Source organism: Patagioenas fasciata, chromosome 4, assembly GCF_037038585.1.
Source record: "Patagioenas fasciata isolate bPatFas1 chromosome 4, bPatFas1.hap1, whole genome shotgun sequence".
Classification (NCBI taxonomy): Eukaryota; Metazoa; Chordata; class Aves; order Columbiformes; family Columbidae; genus Patagioenas; species Patagioenas fasciata.
This window is the reverse complement of record NC_092523.1, coordinates 41,543,303-41,563,520: the sequence shown is the minus strand read 5'-3', so window position 1 is coordinate 41,563,520 and position 20,218 is coordinate 41,543,303. Positions and strand designations below refer to the sequence as shown.

At 37.2% G+C, this 20,218-nt stretch overlaps 1 protein-coding gene across 1 annotated transcript in view; it reads right to left on the bottom strand.

Annotated features, from left to right (window-relative positions):
- Positions 1-2,435: 2,435 nt before the first annotated feature.
- The window catches only part of DDX60 (DExD/H-box helicase 60), a 45,733-nt gene continuing 27,950 nt past the window's right edge, over positions 2,436-20,218 (bottom strand). The window contains 11 exon segments of the mRNA XM_071808359.1: positions 2,436-2,610; positions 2,718-2,780; positions 5,090-5,241; positions 6,253-6,395; positions 9,074-9,221; positions 11,073-11,194; positions 11,848-11,986; positions 13,367-13,471; positions 14,527-14,727; positions 16,011-16,115; positions 18,521-18,673. Coding sequence (XP_071664460.1) covers positions 2,436-2,610; positions 2,718-2,780; positions 5,090-5,241; positions 6,253-6,395; positions 9,074-9,221; positions 11,073-11,194; positions 11,848-11,986; positions 13,367-13,471; positions 14,527-14,727; positions 16,011-16,115; positions 18,521-18,673 — 1,506 coding nt within the window.

The following is a 20,218-nucleotide window of genomic DNA, read 5'->3' as shown; positions in this document are numbered from 1 at the left end:
GGCAGGGCATTGCTGGGGCAGTGCAGCAGCACTCACACTAGGGTCACATCACAGGAAATAGCATCACCTCATAGGCCAGGAGGGAGGAGAAAGTGGGGGGAATAAAGGTTGTCGAAGGGCATTACTGGAAACTTTTGTCTGTCTCCCTTTGGCTGTGTTCTTTTTCTGTGATTTATTTATAATTGCAATTTATAGTGTAATTTCAATAATTTCTCTAACGCTATTGAAATTGAAATGCCACACCAGTGCTCTTATTATACATTGCAGAAGGGTATTGGCTACACTTCTGAAATGCTTCCTTGACGAAAAATAACTGTCTCAATTAATTTTCAGTTCCTTTTAGCATTATTTTGGGAATCAGTGACAGATACTAATTTGCTGTTTTGATGAAAGCTTTGGGAAAATGTAGCTTTTAGAACAGAAAAATCTTAAAATTTGTCTAACAACAGGAAAAAAGGAAAACAGCAATTCTCACTGTAAGTATTAATGATACAGAACTCATTGAATTTTTAGTCTGTGAAATATGATACAAAGTGAGGATAAAAATACCATCTTTTCGAATTTATTAACCATTTTGTTGCATCCAAAAATACTTGTCCTTTAACTATTAGAATACACGAACAGTAGTACTATTTCATTTAGTGTTCACTCTCTAGCAAGAGCTGGTGCCAGATTTTGAATGAATTAATCCTGCATTAGGTAGATATGTCAGCTGGCAAGTATTAGATCAGAATGTTAAATATTCCTTCAGAATCTTTCACTGCCAGCTGCTAGATAGTCTTCTGTTGTTTTTTTTTTTTTAAATTTCCAAATTCTTTCTAACTTCATAGGAGAAATATTAAATTTAAATCTCTGCAAGGCTTACCATTATACTTACTGTGACAGAATACTTAGAAATACTATTCTTGGTTTAGGAAATGTTAACCTAATTTTAATTTGATTTGCATTCAATTCTTCGCCTCAGTTTTTTCTGTGGCAGTGCACACGCTGTGACAGACCTAATAAGTTTGGTTTTTACCCAGGTTTTCACACGTACTCATCAAATAACTGAGAACATAACAAGACCAATTTCTGACTTTATTCCTTGGTCAATTTATTCTGTCTTAGCTAAAAAGATTATTCCAGTTAAATCGGGAAACGTGAACATGTAAAGGTCTAAATATGGCTACTTCTACCCTAGTCAAGGAACAGTTGTGCAAGATCTATCTCCATATGGCATGACTTACTAGACAGTAAAGAATAATTTGAGCAAATTTTATTGCCTAAGCAGAGGTAAAGCAGTCTTTTCTACCCATGCATTCCAGTTCTGTTGTCTTGTTTCACACATTAAAAAAAAATGGAAGGAAAAGAGAGTTTTACATCAGTTGATGATAGCTCAGGAGCAGTAACTGACTGCATACAGGTTTCAAGCCCCCCCAGTATCTCTAGGCAATGTCTACATGTAGTTTAATGCTGCCTGAAGAGATTTCAAGTCAAACACTTCATCACTAATTTGAGGAAATGGGATTCTGGATCATCCTTAATGCACGTTTCACTTATTACTAACAGAAAATAACTTCCATCACTGTCTTGGTCGTCTTTATAAAACTGTGTGTTGCAATGACTGTTGTCAAAGCCTAATTTTCCTAGGTTATCTAAACATTAGTATGTCTGCATATATATTTTTTCAGACTACAAGTAGACTAAAACGTAGTGTTAAACTGAAGAATTTTCAGGAACAGTATGAAAATACTATTGAAAACTTTGCTCTTCCCAGCAAAACCCAAGAAGATAGTGAGGAAACTTATTTAACAAAACTAAGTAATTTGTGTTGCAAGGGACTTTTTGACAAGTGTGCTCAAGGTTTCCTGGATCTTTCTGACTTTTAAGGATACAAGAAGTGAAAAACCAAGCAATTCTGCATGTGGATGGAACATTTTATTAATCAAACTTCATTACACAAATATAAAACCCTCTTTATACATAGATGTTGTTAGATTAAAATTGCAGACCAGTTCAAGCTTTTATAATGGTTCATTAAGGTACTATCTCATAACCTAATAGAAACCTTGAAAAAATAATTAGAATGATCTATTTGACTATAACTGTCAAAGTAATTGCTGAACGTCCTTCACAAATGGTGCAAAAGTTTCCAGCACTGTCCTGCTGAGAGGCTGATCTCACCAGCTGTCAGAACTGTGGCGTTTGTTCAGTATATTTCTGAAATGTCTTAACATATATGTCAGTATCTGGAAAAAAAAGTGCAATTGAAAGACAAGTGCAATTACCTAGTTTCTAATCTATTAGAAGTAATTATTTAGTTGGCATTGGAGCTGCTAAAATGTCAATGTGTGAAGGTTGATTTTCTAAAGTAAACTTCGTATTCCTGATATTGGATATTACTACAGCTTTATTATGAAACATATTAGATAACTCAGGCCTAGTCACTTCCATACTTAAAAGGCAGCTGTTCTGTGTGTTAAGTGTATCATGTACTGCTGCCTTTTTGTTTGTATTTTCTTTTTTCTTCAGGTAGCAGAGTTCAGTTTCTCTTGGTAGATTTTACCCAGTTGTTGAAATGCCAGTAGAACATGATCGTTTGGATCATCACACAGTTCACTCAGTGACGTTCTGTTGTTTCGTTGTTTAAAAAAGAAAAAAAAAAAAGTGTTGTTTCATTTTAAGTTGCTTTAAATATGAAATATGTATTATATATTAAAAAGGAAAGTATATCATACCCAATAGATTTAATGAGGAGTGAAAAATCCTTGAGTAGGTAGTAAGCATCTCCTTCATTTAACCTAAAGAAAGAAAAAAATTGAAATGGGTATGCACTGTAACGTACTGCTTCACCTTCAATAAACCCTGCCATGTAGGCTGCATAAGGATGCAGACAGCATATTCCATGGCCTCAAACACTGACATACTAATTCATTAGGATTCCTGTAGAATAACTATAAGCTTAAAATAATAATGCTATAAAGACACGATTCCATAATTATACCAAACATATAAAAGACTCATGAGTAATATTTGTAAAGATAATTTAATTTATTAATATTGTATTGGAACATGGTTTGATCTGTTTGAATTAACCTGTCACAGCTAAACTGGAATGCTGTTCTTCAGATGAATCTGCTGGCTAAGTTGAGCAGGAGTTAGTGTAAGCTTTGCACAGATGATGAAGACCCCATATTTTTCAAAAAGGACCACTGATTACTGAAAAGCAACTTAATAAACTCAGTTCCTAGTAATAAAGAATACATTAAAAAAAAAAAAAGTATTGTGTTGAAAACAATAGAATTATAGAATGGTTTGGATTGGAAGGGACCTTTAGAGATTATCTAGTCCAACCCCACTGCCATGAACAGGGACATCTGCAATTAGATCAGCTTGACAGAATCAAAGAATGTGATTCTGTGATCAGTATTACTATTTCTGCATCTCTTGATAATGTGGCATTAGTGCCAAACTGGTGTTGTAACTACAATAGTGCATGGAGTGTGTATTCTACTTGTTCTTTGAAGAGCTTACAAAAAAGCAGATAATATTATATGCTGCTAAGAGTACCCTCAGGGAGCAGAGTGAGGTGGTATTTTCTTATAAATAAAAGTTACTGGCAAAATAAAGATACTTGATATAGAGTAGTTGGGAGAGGGAACTTATGGTTGAGCTTGCTTTGGCTGAGGCTGGGAATAAAAGAGATATGTGAATGGCTTCATTAAGGACTGCAAGCTGGAAGTTTTATAAAGAGATGGATTTAATGAACAAGGTTACAGAAGGCTGATGAGATTCAAAGGTGAAAGTGATAGTGATGAAAACGACACTACATTTAGCAGGAGCATCTCTAAAGGACTGAAGAGGACAACAGGGCTGTAAATGGTAAGAGAAAAATAAAATCTCAAATTTAGCTTCTGAAATGAAGAAAGATAAGGCTGATACAGTTTATAAGTTGCTTAATTAGGAAGGTGAAAGTGTCTCAAAAATTATTTGGAGCTTTATCAAGTGTAAGAGCTGGATAGGCTCTTTAGAAGGTTTGGGGGACTTTTGTTTGGTTGGTTTTAATTTAATCAAGGTTTTTCCACAATGAAAAGGACCAAAATGAGGAAGTCTAATGCAGGAGTATAGAAGATAGTGACATAGTAATGCAGAGATGTCAAAAACTTGGTCAAATAATGAAGGAACAGATTAAAGGAGGAATTCATAATCATAGAATGTCCTGAGTTGGAAGGGACCCACAAGGATCATCGAGTCCAACTCCTGTCCCTGCATATGACAACTCCACAGTTCACACCATGTGAGGGTGTTGTCCAGTCTCTTCTTGAACACTGTCAGGCTTGGGGCCGTGACACCTCCCTGGGGAGCCTGTTCTAGTGCTCCACCACCCTCTGGGGGAAGAACCTTTTCCTAACGTCCAGCCTAAACCTCCCCTGGCATATCTGCCTATAAAAGAAAAGATTAAAACTCAAGTTTTGGAAAAGCTAGAGCATAAGTGATGCAGGAGGAAAGAGCAGAGGAAGGCCACATGTACCACCGGCTTAAACATGAAAATATGAGATACGGCAGTTTTCAACTAGCTTGGGCACAGAGCTTTTGGTGGGTGGCTGTTTTTTCTTTGATTTAAAGCGAGATGACAGTATCATTGAATTATTAGGACAAGTTGCTAAATGCTTAGAAAAGATTAGGAAAAGGGATGTGTTGAAGCAATACTGATACAAATACTGAATTACTGACAAATTTTGCTTTGCTACTGTGAAAGTCAGGTTTCTATGATGACAGTCTTCCTGTTCCAGGAAAGAGTTTACGTTTTGGATGCAGCAAGCAATGAGAGGTAGTTTGAGATCATGCCACTGTTTGGTCAAAATAACCCATGTCACTGAAGTCCAATTTACGGTACTGTTTTAAATACCCAGCTACTGCCATTGCCATTGGACTTTAATGTAGGATATGTTTTATTCTCATTAAAACATTCAACTAAACTAATCATGCTTAACAGCTATTGCATCCCTGAGCTCTGGAGGGTGAAGGCTTTAAAAACAAAAATATGTACTTATGTACCATATTGTAAACAGTGTTGCTGTTTAAACATATTTAAGATGGTAGTACATACCAGTTGTCAGTTGTCAGTGCAACCAAGGAACCATGCTTAAAAAAGTCCAGTGCATAAGCATTGAGTGGCATCCTTCTTCCATGTTTATCGTACTTTTCCAAATAAAACAGGGGGCAATTTGTGACATTAATTCCAAGGGAATGTAAGACAGCCTAAGGAAAAAAGAAAAAAAATAAATCTGCTGAATACCTGTTGTGGTTATGTTTATATGCATTGTTTTGTCAAAACTATACCTGTAGACCCACAGCTGGTAAATTCCACACTTCTAATTCTGGACCACTCCAAAAATCTGCACAAGTAAGTACATTTAGGGTCTCGGCACAGGAGACAGTTAGTTAGTAGTGACTTACATGAACAGTGAAGCTCTGGGACATTCTGAGTAAAGTTTTACTAGGACACTGGGTTTCTCTTGAGTTTTAGATGAGGATTTTTCCACATGCGGAGATCATGTATTCAGACTCACTCATGCTTCAAAAGTATTAATCAACCTCAAGCATGGAACATTTTAAGGGTGAAGGTAAATTTCAAATCCCTAGTTGTAGGAATTTAATTTTTTCTATTACAGAGCTATGAGTCATGCAATAATTCCCTCATGGTCCAAAGCTCAAAGCATGTAGAAGACCACAGAAAAATGTAAGCTAACTGTAAACATGTTGATGCGTATTACAATTAAGCTATTAATAATTCATATGCTAACATGATACACTGAAATCCTAGTTGAGAAGCAAATGATCAATGCAATAATGCATTATTTCACTAGGATTCTTGAGAATACTGTGTGTTTGACTTTAAAAAATAATAAACTCCTGATGTGGAGAAAAACTGGGGATACAGTTTGAATCTGAATTTTTAGAGTATTTTACTTGTCTCGGAGTTGAAATGGACAGAGGCATTTTAAGAAAGCAAACTATTTACAGATTTCTTTTTTCCTACATCCATCTGTTCTGCGTTTCTTGCACTGTGTTAATGTCATACTACTCAGTGCTGATTTTTTTTTTTGGAGGCCTTTCAAATTGTTTCTATTAGAGAGTGACACTTGAGCATAGTGCCATCACATTACAGAGAGGCAAGAAGATTGTGATAAAAATAAATTTTATTGAACTGTAATTAAATGTTTGCTTGAACTGTAATAAAATTTTCCCCACAATGAAAATATAACTTACTTTATCAATGATCTCCCCATGAAATAGATCGTTATCAACCACTCCAGATAAGCATGCAAAAGGTGAGATGGCAGATATGCTTTTGGTGGTGTCCATCAAATAAGATGCCAGCTCAGAGCCGTGCCAATCCTTAGATGTAAAATCTGGGAGAAAAGTTTCAAGCACAACATAAGCTATGCAGACACAAGCTCCCTTTCAGCAATCTATTTTAAAAGCAAGAAATTTTCAGTTCACTAGATAATGATAGGAAATGGAGTTAATCTTCTAAACTTAAATCCTTCTTCATATGTTTATTTTGTTCATAAGAACACCTATGCAGTTGATTATAGTACATAAGAACTTTCTAGTGGTGAGAATAATGATGTCTCAATACTCCCATCACAACTTCAGCCTTTCTGCTTGACTCATCTGAAGCCAGAATTGCTAACAGCATTAAGTTTTCCCAAAAATGAATGGGAACATTACCATCGGAAGGCTTACTCTACCTTCATCTTTTATTCTGTCCTATAGTGAAGAAAAACAGGGTTTTTTCAACCTATGTTCATAGGTCTTAATAGCTAAACACCATTTTTCTTGAAACATGGAACTCTAAAGAATTAATATTCTACCTGAGGCCATGTTAGGGCTTAAGTATGTGAAGGTTGTCACAAACAAGTGCTTTGCTTTATGCAGCCCAGTATGAATTGCAGTTTTGACACCAGCACAGCATTTCAGTGGGTGTATGGTCTGCCTGAAACTTCAAGCTCTTCCTGTAGAACACCTGTCTAGTTATTTCTAAATATATTTGTACTTTTGATTTTCCTTTACTAAGTAGAAACTTATTATTTCTTTCCAAATTGTCAGCGAAATTTTCAATTCTTACACTGCAACCTTTTCTGCTTTGTGTTATGGTAAATAAGCTATAATTACACTGTTAGGTCATTCATGAAAAAAATCTCAGCAGCTTGACACATTGTTTTTTTGCAGTCTCACTGCAAGTTATGTAAGTACAAAAGTGTCTGCCACCTCTTGAACTGGACATGGTTTGATCTTTAATCTCTTTTTCTGTAAATCTAATGGAAAATGTTTCTTTCAAAGTGAAACAGCTTCAGCAAAATGAGAAGAATGCAACCATATTGCACCTCCCCTTTAAACAAGAAACTTTGCCATTCAAATAGAATAGGAAGATTAATTTCCACCATTCATATCCTGGGTAAAAGTAGCATTAGTAACACTAATATATAAAAAAGAATATATATCTTGAAAATGGATGGCAGCCTGTGCTTTGCTCTTCAAATTTAGAATTCCTTCATTCTGTGATTTACAGTTCTTAATTTCCTAAGTTTTTCAGGTAACATATTAAGGTGTGGGGTCCCTCCATTGCTAAAATAAACAATGTTAAACTGAATATGAAAAATAGGATTTCACTGTGGTGTTGCTACTGGAAACAGAAAACTGCTATTTACTGTCTCAAGCCATACATAGCATTCAATCTTGTTTTGCATTCATCTTATCTGTTTATCACAAATCACAGAATGGTTGGGCTTGGAAGGGACCTCTGGAGATCCTCCAGTCCAACCCACCTGCTAAAGCAGGTTCACCCAGCACAGATCACATAGGAATGTGTCCAGGTGGGTCCTGAATGTCTCCAGAGAGGGAGACTCCACAACCTCTCTGGGCAGTCTGGTCCAGTGCTCTGGCACCCTCACTGAGAAGTAGTTTCTCCTCATGTTTAAATGGAACTTCCTGTGTTTCAGTCTGTGCCTATTGCCCCACATCCTATCACTGGGCACCACTGAAAGGAGTCTGGTCTCATCCTCTTGACATCCACCCTTGAGATATTTATAAATATTGATGACATCCTTTCTTAGCTTTCTCTTCTCCAGGCTGAACAGACCCAGCTCTCTGAGTCTCCCCCAGTTCCTCACCTTTTATTAAACTGACATCCACTTTATACAAAATTTTCTAAGATCTGGGTATCCCCACACTTGAAACTCAAAGTAGATGGTAAGATAAAGTAGCTTGTGAGGTGATTTGAGCTTTTTTTTTTTTTTTTTTAATTATTTGTACACAGCAGAGACAAAAAAAAAAACCAACCAAACAAACAAAAGCCACACCACTGTACCAGTGTAGGAAATAAGGATGAATAAATACAGTTATCTGCTATAATTAAAGTTCTTCCTTACCGCAAAAATAGTATTTTTGAAGGCATGTTATTTTTAGAGGAGCAAGGCAATGCATCAATGGTATATTATATTGCTTTTATATCTCTCCAGGAAGTAACATGAGATTTTGTTAAATATTTTTCATGCAAGGGCAATCCATATTGCTTAGCAATTTTATAGTCATGCCTTTCCCTATTGTGTTGGTTATTGGACATCACTTAGTGGCATAAGTAACTTAGTTGATTTAACAAATGGTACAATGTTCTTTAACTTTTACTTCAATCTTCAGGCTGTTCAGATGTTGAAAATCGAATCTTTGTAAGACTCGGAAAGCAATTCAAGTACCGTAAGCATTTGAGGATCTGCAAATGCATTGAAGATTAGATAGAAAGGTTTTTATTCAATAATTACATTTAATATACTTTTATAAAAAAAAAATCCATTTGTTTTTATTTCCTCTATAAACATGAATAGTAACTAAAATGACCTTTTTCCTGTACAAAAGTTCTACCATATACAATATAAACTATAATGCTTGTAAAATGTAAGTGAAATAGAAATTATATCTATTATGTCTGAACTCACCATTTTTTTCTTTAGACATAAGAATTAACCTAACTTTCCTAATAAAATCAATTTCACAAATTATGATTATGCATTAATTTTTCACTTCCTACCTGTCTTTGACAGTGGAAGTCTGTATTCTTGTTCCATATTTGCCAGCCTGGCAGTTGTCAGAAGAAAATGAGCAAAATTTTCCTCTACTTTGGTGTTGTACTCATTTACAGCAGCTGCAAACTCTTCTGGCAGATCTTCTAAAAAGACCTGAAATAACATGCAGTTTATTGCTTAATTCAGGTAATTTTTCTAAAGGTGTCAGTTCTTCATTGGTGTGTAAGTAAAGTATTAGTACACACAAAATGTATTAGTACACATATAATGTATTAGTAGAAAGAAGGAGAGAGTACAGCTCCAAACTTTACCCAACTTGTTAGACTGCCTGACCATCTAGAATTAACAGATGTGGAAGATGAAGATGAATTTCATGCAGAAAAGGGCGTGAAAGATAGTAAGTATGAAATTCCTAGATTTTTACTCACAGAGTATCTGGCAAACAGGTCTATTGAAGATGTTTCAGCTAGCTAAAGAGGGACTTTTGAAGGGGTGCTTTTCCCAGATCTTGTTTTGCATATCTTGGTGTTCAACAGGTTTCCTACCTACATGACAGACTGACGCTTTGCTGCTATCAGCCACAGCAGTCCTGCAATCCCTCCTACATGACTAGCCACTTTTTGGAAATAAGTAACATTTTTTCCTCCTGGAATGCTTGCTGGAAACTGACCACATAAGCATCTTCATCTAGAAGTTTCCTTTGCTGTTCCAGCCATAGCTATGTCCTCCAAAATTTTAAGACTTTGCACAGAATAGCCAACAGGAGCATGTTACAAATGTTTCATTTCCTGCACCCATGGTGGGTTAACTTTGTGCCTAACTAATGTAAATTTGAGTTGTATTGTATAAAGAAATACTGTGTCATTTATACTTTTACATTTTGCGTAACTGTATGATCATCTGTCATCACTAAAACATACTTGAATGATCTGGTACTTTTCACTTAACTGGACAGTCAGCTGCTACTTCTGTGGTTAAATCACAGCTTCCTGATTTTAATCCAGTAACTACTTTTTCATTATTCTAACTACTTGTGTGTAGGTGGCAAGGGGCTGGCAGGGGACAGGGAGGGAGGAGGGTGCGTGGGTCAGGGATGGCTGCTGGGAGAAGAGGCCATGGACTGCCCCATGGCAGACACAACCAGCTCCAAAGGCCCCACCACAGACCAGAGCTGAGCCCATCACACACCAGTGCAGCACCTCTGTGAAAACTGAGTGAGACGCAGCAGCACTAACACCAAGATCAGAGGATGGGGGGGAGGAGGTGCTCCAGGTGATTAAGAGATTTCCCTGTAGCCTGTAAAAGAGACCACAGTGAGAGATCTTGCTGTAGTGAGAAATGTGTGAAAGTGACCATGCCGAAGCAGATGTCCACACTGCAGCCTGTGAAGGACTCCACACCAAGGCAGCTGGATGTTTCCTGAGAAAGCTGCAGCCCATGAAGAGCCCACATGGGAGCAAGTTTATCCTGAAGGACTGCAGCCCATGGAGAGAACTCTCACCAGAGCAGGGCTGATGTGTGAGGAGAAAGGAGCAGAAGGTGAGCTGTTATGAATCAATCACAACAACTAAATTTCTCCTCAGCCCTGCCCTGCCTGGGGTGGAAGGGAGGTAAAGGAGTCAGGAATGAAGGAGTAAAGTTGAGGCTGGGGAAGGCAGAGGAGGGAAGATCGTGTTGAAAATTTTAATTTGTTTCTCACCACCAAAATCCATTTTAATTAGCAACAAACTAACTTAATTTTCTGCAAGTTGGGGCTGTTTTGCCCATGATCCTAACTGGTTAGCAATCTCCCCATTTTTGTCTTGACCCACAAGCATTTCCATCCTATATTCTCTCCCATCCTGTTGAGACGGAGGAGTAAGAGAGCGACTGGGTGGACAGGTACCTGCTGGCCCACCAGACTACTGTACACACATAATGATACTAGTATAACTGACAAAAGGAAACAAGTTCACAGAAGGGATACACAACCTAAGTTACAGTAAAGACCAAGGTTTTCTCTACCTTTGACTGGAAAAATCTGTGTTTATATTTCATTGAGCAGGCTGGAAGATATTTTCTCCCAAATAGGTTTGCGAGAATGAGCACTAGCTTTTCCAGGACATCTTCTGAAAAAACAGTTGAGCCTATTTCAAAAAAGAAATTACTTGGGTTAAATATGAAAGTGAAAAAAAAAAAAATTTTTTTTTTTCTGAAAATGAACAGCTATTCAAGAGTTTCCTTCCCAGCTGCCCTTGTCATGACAGGGGTTATGCAAAACTACGTTGGATAAAGATCAACTGATTACATACAAAAAACTCCGGTAGATAATCAAGCAACTAATACATACAAATTAATACTCTATTCTTATATGTTCACATACTGCAGCATATCTCAGCGCACACAATGGATGTTACTTATGTCATAAGATATTAGTAGTACTTCAGTTTTTTAATGTTATTCAGAGTCATCATCTGTCTTATTTGCTACCTGGCATTCAAATCTTGCTCTGGAGTCAGAATTATTAATTTTTCTGTGTATAGCTTTCTTTTCTACCTCATCAGAATATTTCACAAACACTAAATTTATGTTCACGATAGCAGCATAAGTGTACCTTGGCTTTCTCAGACAGAAGTATAAGCATATGCGGAGTGTGCAAAGGCAGATGCCAAGGATATGAGGATGAAGACCAGGCAAGCAAAAGGTGACAGCAGCAAGAAGGCACCCAGAAGATTTCAGAACAGTTGGGATTACAGAGCCCGCCATAGACTGCAATTAAGATACAGGTAGGATTATTTACCTTTAATGGGCCGGCACAATTTGTGGAATAAACCTTTCACAAGAAAACTCACTAAAACAAAATTTGAGGGTTCATGATAGTACAAGTGCGTCACAAGTCCAGCAAATCCTATGGGGTTACCTTTTTGATCCAAGTAGCCCTATTTAATTCAAAAAGCAAATTAAGCTTAGTTATGAAAGATGAACTTGAATATCATGGAAATATAAAATGGTGGCATTCAGAATAGTCATTCAACCTAATGTATAGGTATCTATTAAGGCCATTCACTTTCCACTGTAAAGTAAAAATTTGTCCTTACTGAAAAACAAGTCACCAACTATTTGAGTATTTCCATGGGAGATAGTCATCTCCCTGTACAAAGCATAGATCTTCATAGTATTAGCACCAATTTAGATCATGTTGAAAGTGAAAAGTGCATTTAGTCACCAAAGTAAGACTTGATGCAACTTTCATTAAAAAAAAGAAAAAAAAATTAGCCCCAATGTTTGATGGGATAACAGCACAGCAAGCATTGATCTGTCAAATATGTTGCTGCAAGATATTTGGGTGCTAGAAGCTTATATAGTTTCAACAAAACATCAGGACAAACTCATTGAATAAAACTCCATCAAAGGCTACGAATTCAAGGACAACTCTTCTGTTGGTGATCACTCTGCATCACACCCTGTATGAAAGTAGGGAGTATCCAGATGATAATCATAATTATATGGTTGCCCCCCCCCCCCTTTTTTTAAAATATGATTTCCTGGAAAAATTATTGGAAACAGGATGCTAAGTATGTAGGCCAGGTTTTGTCCCATTCTTATGCTAACTGTAACTTTTCAGAAACGTTACTGAACTGTCTTGTATGCTGACGAAGTTCTTCTCTTCAATGGGGGTAACAGACTCCTGGTCTCACATAGAAGGGACAACCAGTACAGGAGGCAGAAACATACATTACACTCCTACTGGGAGCAGGACTGGGAAACCTGAGCACAGATGATTTGTCAATGTACTCATATTATTGGTGCCTCTTATTGCCTGTAGTTCTGGGCTGTAAGGCAAAATGGAGTACTGCATAAAAGTTCTCCAAAACGGTATCCATCCAATTGTAACTGTTACTATAGAGAGATACACCACAAATTTTCAGTCTTCTCCAAGACCTTCTTCCCAAATTTTTGTTAGAGAGAAAACTTCTCCCAGGATTTTGGAAATTTTGTCATCCTTAGTACGTTTTAATCCCCATCATTTAATATGCATGCATCTTCAGATACAATATAAATGCACAACTTTTACTTTCCTAATAAATTTGTAATCACATAGATTTGTAATCATATAGACCATTCCCTATTGAATTTATTCCATAAATAGCTCAGAATTAACTTCAATCTTAGAGCACTCTATCTGTTTCTTTAAATTTATTTCTAATAGAAAGAAATAGCCTGTTGTCATGAAATATAAAATAAATGGTTCTTTAAATGAACACATACTAACACAAACAAGTGAGAACTACGCTTTATGAGAACAAGTTAAAACTTACCTCTTTGATAAGAAATTGCAAGGAAAACATAAAATAGATTTTTAATATTTCAGCATATCTTTCTTTTCTGAACGACATCAGCGAATGCTTCAACACTGACAATGCCTGGTCAAACAAACAGGAAAAAAATTAAAAATAAAAAAAAAAAAAAAGAAACTAGAAATCCAAGGAAATGTTGGTGTTGTAACAAGGAAAGAAATTCAACATCCAGATTTTCTGCTTTGTTTCATCAATTGGTTTTCAGGGTAAAAGCGCTGGATGGGGCTTATGTTGTATTTTTATTTAAATTGAACGCCTAACTCCTGGAAGTGCTTGTGAAAAAGTCCATCCTCTGCCAGATGTGTGTGCATTTTCTAAATTTATACTGAGATTTGTAAAGTTAATTAAATGAAATTCATATAGAGATCTAAAAGGCAAGGATCTAAATATCATTAAACAAAAAACAGTAAGCTTTGAAAGTACTTCTTACAGTTTAGTACCATTTTAATATTTAACATAGAAGTTTAGCAATTTACTTTGTTATGCTAAGATTTATGTCTGAATTCATTCAGTGAGTCCTTGAAAATAAACATTCATATGCTGAAGTGGATATAAAAACCAGCTCATCTGGAGGTAAGAATTCATTAATAATTGCAAGAATATATCTCTGACCAATTTGTAATCATCTTTATGAGTTCTTTACTTAAATCACTGTAATAAATGACAAGAATAAGAATTCTTTGATTCCATAGAGTTAGTGTGCAGATTCAAATATGTGAGTAACACATAGAATTTATCCATTATTTCAGTTGAGATAGCATTTCCTAGCTCCCCTCTTCCCTATGGAAATGTATGTTCACATCTTTTCTAAAATAAACGTGACATTTTAAATATTGGAAGACTCTCTGATTCTCTAAGTTAATGCAAATATTGCACAGAACAAGAGTCAGTAAAAATACCTTCCTGACAGTATAATTCTTTCTGATGATAATATTTATTGCAAAGAATAAATGCATGGAAATGCAATATTTAGGAGAAGATGGCACAGGTACTAGAAGCATTATAGCAAAGCATGCAATTTCATTTGCAGCCAGACTGCTTACTTCAGAATTGCATAACTTCCTGCTCATGCTAAGGAAACATAATTTAATTAAATTGCTATTAAGAAAAAAATCTTAAACCTTTGCTTTGGCATCTGCTTTGTCATCAGCCTTTGAGGTCAACAGCATGAGTCTCAATATTAAGGAAAGAGTCAGAGGAAACTGCCCTTTCAACTGAGGTACATTGGATTTGATAAGTCTTTCAACTTTGGGCAGTGGGATATCGTAGAAGAACACATTTCCAATCATATCTTGTCCTCGTCTTCCAGCACGTCCTGTCATCTAAGAATAAGATATACAATACCTATATTATTAAAATAATAAATTATTAATTTTAAAATAAAATATACATAAGTTGTATTTACTGGTACTATCTATACAGTTTTAATAAAGCATTTATGCACAACTATTAAAATAATGTGTGCAAAATATGTTGTACCTCAAATATAGCTGGTTTACAATTGTGGTCACTTTATTTACTTTTGCAAATATGAACTTCAAAATTTGATAGAAGACCTAAACACTCACCAGGATACGCTCTCTCATGTCTTTTTAACATTTCTATTTCTTCAAGGTAAGTTTTAACGTAATTTATACCTATACACCAGCTTTGTTTTCAAATTACATTTAGGTCTGAATTATTTCTGGGTAGATCTGGGGCAGAGGTGGTCTCAGTATGAATAAAGAGCAGAGAATACAGAGCAGAGAGAAGCTGCCTAAGGGTGTTTTCCCTTGCTTGGATCACCTGCTCTTGGTCAGGTCCCTTGTGGGGACTTGCCCATTGTAGCAGATGGACACAGGTGGAGCCACGTCATTTACGTGCAGCAGAAGGGAGATGCACATAGGTCTGGCTACTGCACAGATCCACTCACACCCTGACTCCGAGACCTACCTGCCAGGTGATGCCATCAGCTCTATCTGGCCTTTATGGTTTCCTAAACCAGAGGCAAACTGGCAGTATTTCGTGAAAATGCAGTTTTGAAAAGTAGTACAAAAGCAGGAAATGGGGACTAATGAATAGGTTAGAGTCTCTCAGCCCACCCAGTAATTTGTGCCAGGACTGGAGACATTCTACTTTATTGCATTGGCAACCTCATCTACACATTGCTGTGTTGCATTGTGTGAAGTGCCAAGATGGAAAGAATTCAAATGACCCTAATTAATCCAGTCAGCAATCTTTCTTTTCCTCATTACATTCCCACTGTATGTTCTTACAGCATATTTTTCACACATTTGTAAAACCATGGCTAGAACAAAACAGCTTTTGTCTTTCCAGTTCCTGTAAATGAAAGCAGAATCTGTGCCTTTAATTCACTGAGCAAATGTAATATTTTCATTGCTGAGGCAGGTCTTTTGACTACAAACATTATTTGTGGGCTGGCAGTTCCAAAAAATTAGTAAAATCACCTTAGCTAAAACTACTATCGTCACCAAAAAGAACAGCCAAAAGCCAGAACATACGCAGAAGTATGTGAAAATGAAAAGACATTTTTCTGAATTTGTGTGTCATGACAGCTACATGTGTACTGTTCTTGTAATAAAAAGTAGGTGTTCTATTTCCATACCTGTCTGTAATTTAGGGCATCTAAAAAGACCGAATCTTCAGCAAAGATAACAGATCTGCATGGCATGTTGATTCCCAGAGCAAGTGTTGAAGTAGCTGTGACTACCTGTAAAATATCAAACATGAGTATAACTATTAGAAATGGCAATATCCAATTTAAAAAGAACACCTGTAATACCCAACTTAAATCAACAGAAATTTTACTATCATTCTTCCTATAGCTAAACTTTAATCTGATGAATTTAACAGAGCTATGAACTTAGAAGAATTTCACTGTTCAGTGTTGCTCATATAGCTATTACATATGCATATTGAACTTTTGTATCGTGCAAGTTTATAGTGCATCTTTTATGGAACACAAATTGAAATAATATTGAAACTGAAGACAAATTGAAATATTTTGTGAAGACAGTACAAAATATCATAATCCTGTAGGGTTTGTTTAACTATAAAACATTTTCAGCTGGCTCCTGCAGTAAAAAACAATAAAAAAATGTTTCAATAAATACATGAGCAACAAAATGAGGGCTAAGGAGAATCTCCATTCTTGATCGGATGTGGGGGGAAAACATAGTGACAGAGGAAGAGGAAAAGGCTGAGGTACTAAATGCCTTCTTTGCCTCAGTCTTAATAGCAAGACCAGTTGTTCTCGGAGTACACAGTCCCCTGAGCTGTAAGACCGGGATGTGGAGCAGAACGAAGCCCCAATAATCCAAGGGAAAATGGTTAATGACCTGCTACACCACTCAGACACACACAAGCCTATGTGGCTAGATGGGATCCACCCAAGGGTACTGAGGGAGCTGGCGTAGGTGCTCACTTTCCATAATTTTATCAGCAACCCTGGCTAACCAGGGAGGTTTCAGTTGACTGCAGGTTAGAAAATGTGACGCTCATCTACAGGAACGGTCAGAAGGAGGATTCGGTGAGCTACATGCCTGTCAGTCTGACCTCAGTACCAGGGAAGGTCATGGACAGATCATCCTGAGTGCCATCACGTGGCACACACAGAACAACCAAGCATCCAGGCCCAGTCAGCATGGGTTTATGAAAGGCAGGTCCTGCTTGACTAACCTGATGTCTTTCTATTACAAGGTAACCTGCTTAGTGGATGAGGTAAAGGCCGTGGATTTTGTCTACCTAGAATTTAGCGAAGCCTTTGACACTGTTTCCCACAGCATTCTCCTGGAGAAAGGCTGCTCGTGCCTTGGATGGGTGCACTCTTTGTTGGCTAAAAAACTGTCTGGATGGCCAGGCCCAAAGACTTGTGGTGAATGGAGTCAAATCCAGTTGGCGGCCAGTCACAAGTGGTGCTCTCCAGGGATCAGTATTGGGGTCAGCTCTGTTTAATCTGTTTATCAATGATCTGGATGAGGGGATTGAGTGCACCCTTAGTAAATTTGCAGATGACACCAAGTTGGGTGGGAATGTTGATCTGCTGGAGGGTAGGAAAGCTCTACAGAGGGATCTGGACCAGCTGGATCGATAGGCTGAGGCTGATTGTATGAAATTTAACAAGGCCAAGTGCTGGGTCTTGCACTTGGGTCACAACAACCCCAGACAGCGCTACGGGCTGGGGGAACAGTGGCTGGAAAGCTGCCTGGCAGAAAGGGATCTGGGGGTGTTGGTTGGCAGTTGACTGAACATGAGCCAGCAGTGTGCCCAGGTGGCCAAAAAGGCCAACAGCACCCTGGCTTGTATCAGGAATAGTGTGGCCAGCAGGACCAGGGAAGTGATTGTCCTCCTGTACTCGGCTCTGGTGAAGCTGCACCTCGAATCCTGTGTTCAGTTTTGGGCCTCTCACTACAAGAAAGACATTGAGGTGCTGGAGGGAGTTCAGAGAAGGGCAACAAAGCTGGTGACATGTCTGGAGCACAAGTCTTGTGAGAGGCGGCTGAGGGAACTGGAGCTGTTTAGCCTGGAGAAAAGGGGACTGAGGGGAGACCTTATTGCCATCTACTACTACCTGAAAGGAGGTGGTAGCATGGAGAGTGTTGGTCTCTTCTCCCAAGTAACAAGCATTAGGATGAGAGGAAACAGCCCCAAGTTGCACCAGGGGAGGTTTAGATGGGACATTATGAAAAATTCCTACACTTAAAGAACTGTCAAGCATTGGAACAGGCTGCCCAGGGAAGTGGTTGAGTCACAAACCCTGAAGGTGTTTCGAAGACATGCAGACATAGTGCTTAGGGACATAGTTTAGTTGTGGACTTGGTAGCATTAGGTTTATGGTTGGAGTTGGTGATCTTGACGGTCTTTTCCGGCCTAAATGATTCTATGATACTATGATTTGCTAATCTGAAAGACAGAAAATCTTTGTTAGAAATAAAGTTCTACATCCATCAGTTCACTTAGTTTATTTGTTTGGAAACCATCCTGTTAGCATTTTAAAATGAGTATGACAAAGTCTGCTATATATTTTGCTAGTGGTGAAAGGTACACTATATTTTTACATCAAATATATGGAAAAACTAACATTAAAAAAAAAAAGAAAAAGGCAAATTTACCAACCTTGATATATCCCAGCCTGAAAAGCATCTCCACTACTTGTCTTCCTTTGGCAGTCATAGATCCATGATGATACCCAATGCCCCTCAGTGCCATCGTTTGCTGTAAATAACCTCTTCTCTCAAACCTAAGTCGACCAAAAATCTTCCTTAAAGTCTACAAATAAAAAGAAATGCTAAGTATTAACCATAACCAGGTGTTGTTAATGGAAAAAGAAAAAAAAAAAAAGTCTTATCTGACAAAATTCCAAGCACTACGAAGAAATACAGCTGTTTATGATCTTCAGTGAACCTGAAGTATACAAGTGGATGTGTACCATCAGTAGACAGTACAGTAGCTTCATTATGATGACAAATCCAAGCTCTTTGGTACATTTCTATATACTATCAGGTTTTTTCACCTTTGCAACAAATGCCATTACAACAGTCTCAACTGTCATACCATGCAGCTAGATGCAACCAGACATAGGAAGCCCACATGTTCACGACTTTTGTACTCGAAGAATGGCCCTGTGACTACGGACTGTGTGCCACTATGACAGCGCAAATTCCCAAGTAGCTACATGAAGCTGATACACGTTTGCTCTTGTTTGTCATCCCTGCTTGGTACCACCATTTCATCTCACTACACAGTTAGAAACTTCCCTTTTCCAAACTCAGAAATAGCATCGAATTAAGCTTTTTCAATACTTTCTGAACTTCACTCTACATCTAAGTGCCACCTGTTCCAAAGTTCAAGCTACTTTTTCACTGCCTTTATCCATATACAACTGTGGGAAGTAATGTTTCTTCCAGCAGTCCGAAAATGCCATCAGGATTCCAAGTTCCCCGCATAAAGAATCATGAGATTTTTCAAGTTTGGTCCCAATACCGAGAATTTTCCTCTCTTTCAAGATATATCACAATAAGCAGAAAGCATTATCAAGACACTTCATCAAAATTTTGAGCACTTTTTTTTCTGAATTAAGAGCTATATATCACAATTACTTTTTTTAATTAAAAAAACCCCAGTCATAAAGAGAGCTATATGAACCACAGTCATGTTTCAAGAAGTTCAGACAACAGGGGATCTCCTGAATCAAAGCCCAGTAACCCACTACTGCTGGAAACCACATCATATAAATCTCTTTCATAAATTATTCCTTAATTATTTGTATACAAATATATACGTCACTATTTCTGATGGACATCTGCAGATTTTCAGTGCATTTCTCACCTTTTCTTTCCTGAACGGGTCATAAACACATTGAAGAGCATGGAAAATTTTGCTTTATGGGGACTAGAAATTTTAAAGCTTAAAATAATTTATTATTTATTATTTTTACAAAATACGAAGGGCTTAAAAATATTTTGATAAGCACAGAAAGGTGCCATATAGCCTATGCTGATGACTCTGTCAGAAAAATAGGAGTCTGAGATATGAATTAACAAGTCACAGAACTGCGTAGTTGATAGTTCATAGAAATGAACAAACTGTAGTATACATCTCAGGACTCCTATCATAGGGACAAGTCAACATCTTTTTATTTGGCAGAGTGAAAGTTGTCCATACATCTTAAAGGAAAAATTATCTAAGATTGATACCCAGAATCGGATTTAAATGTTTCATGATATCTATGCATACTGTTATGAATTACAACTGCATCACACATTATATGTGGTTTATGTATTTATGCACAAATTCATGCACTTTAGACATACA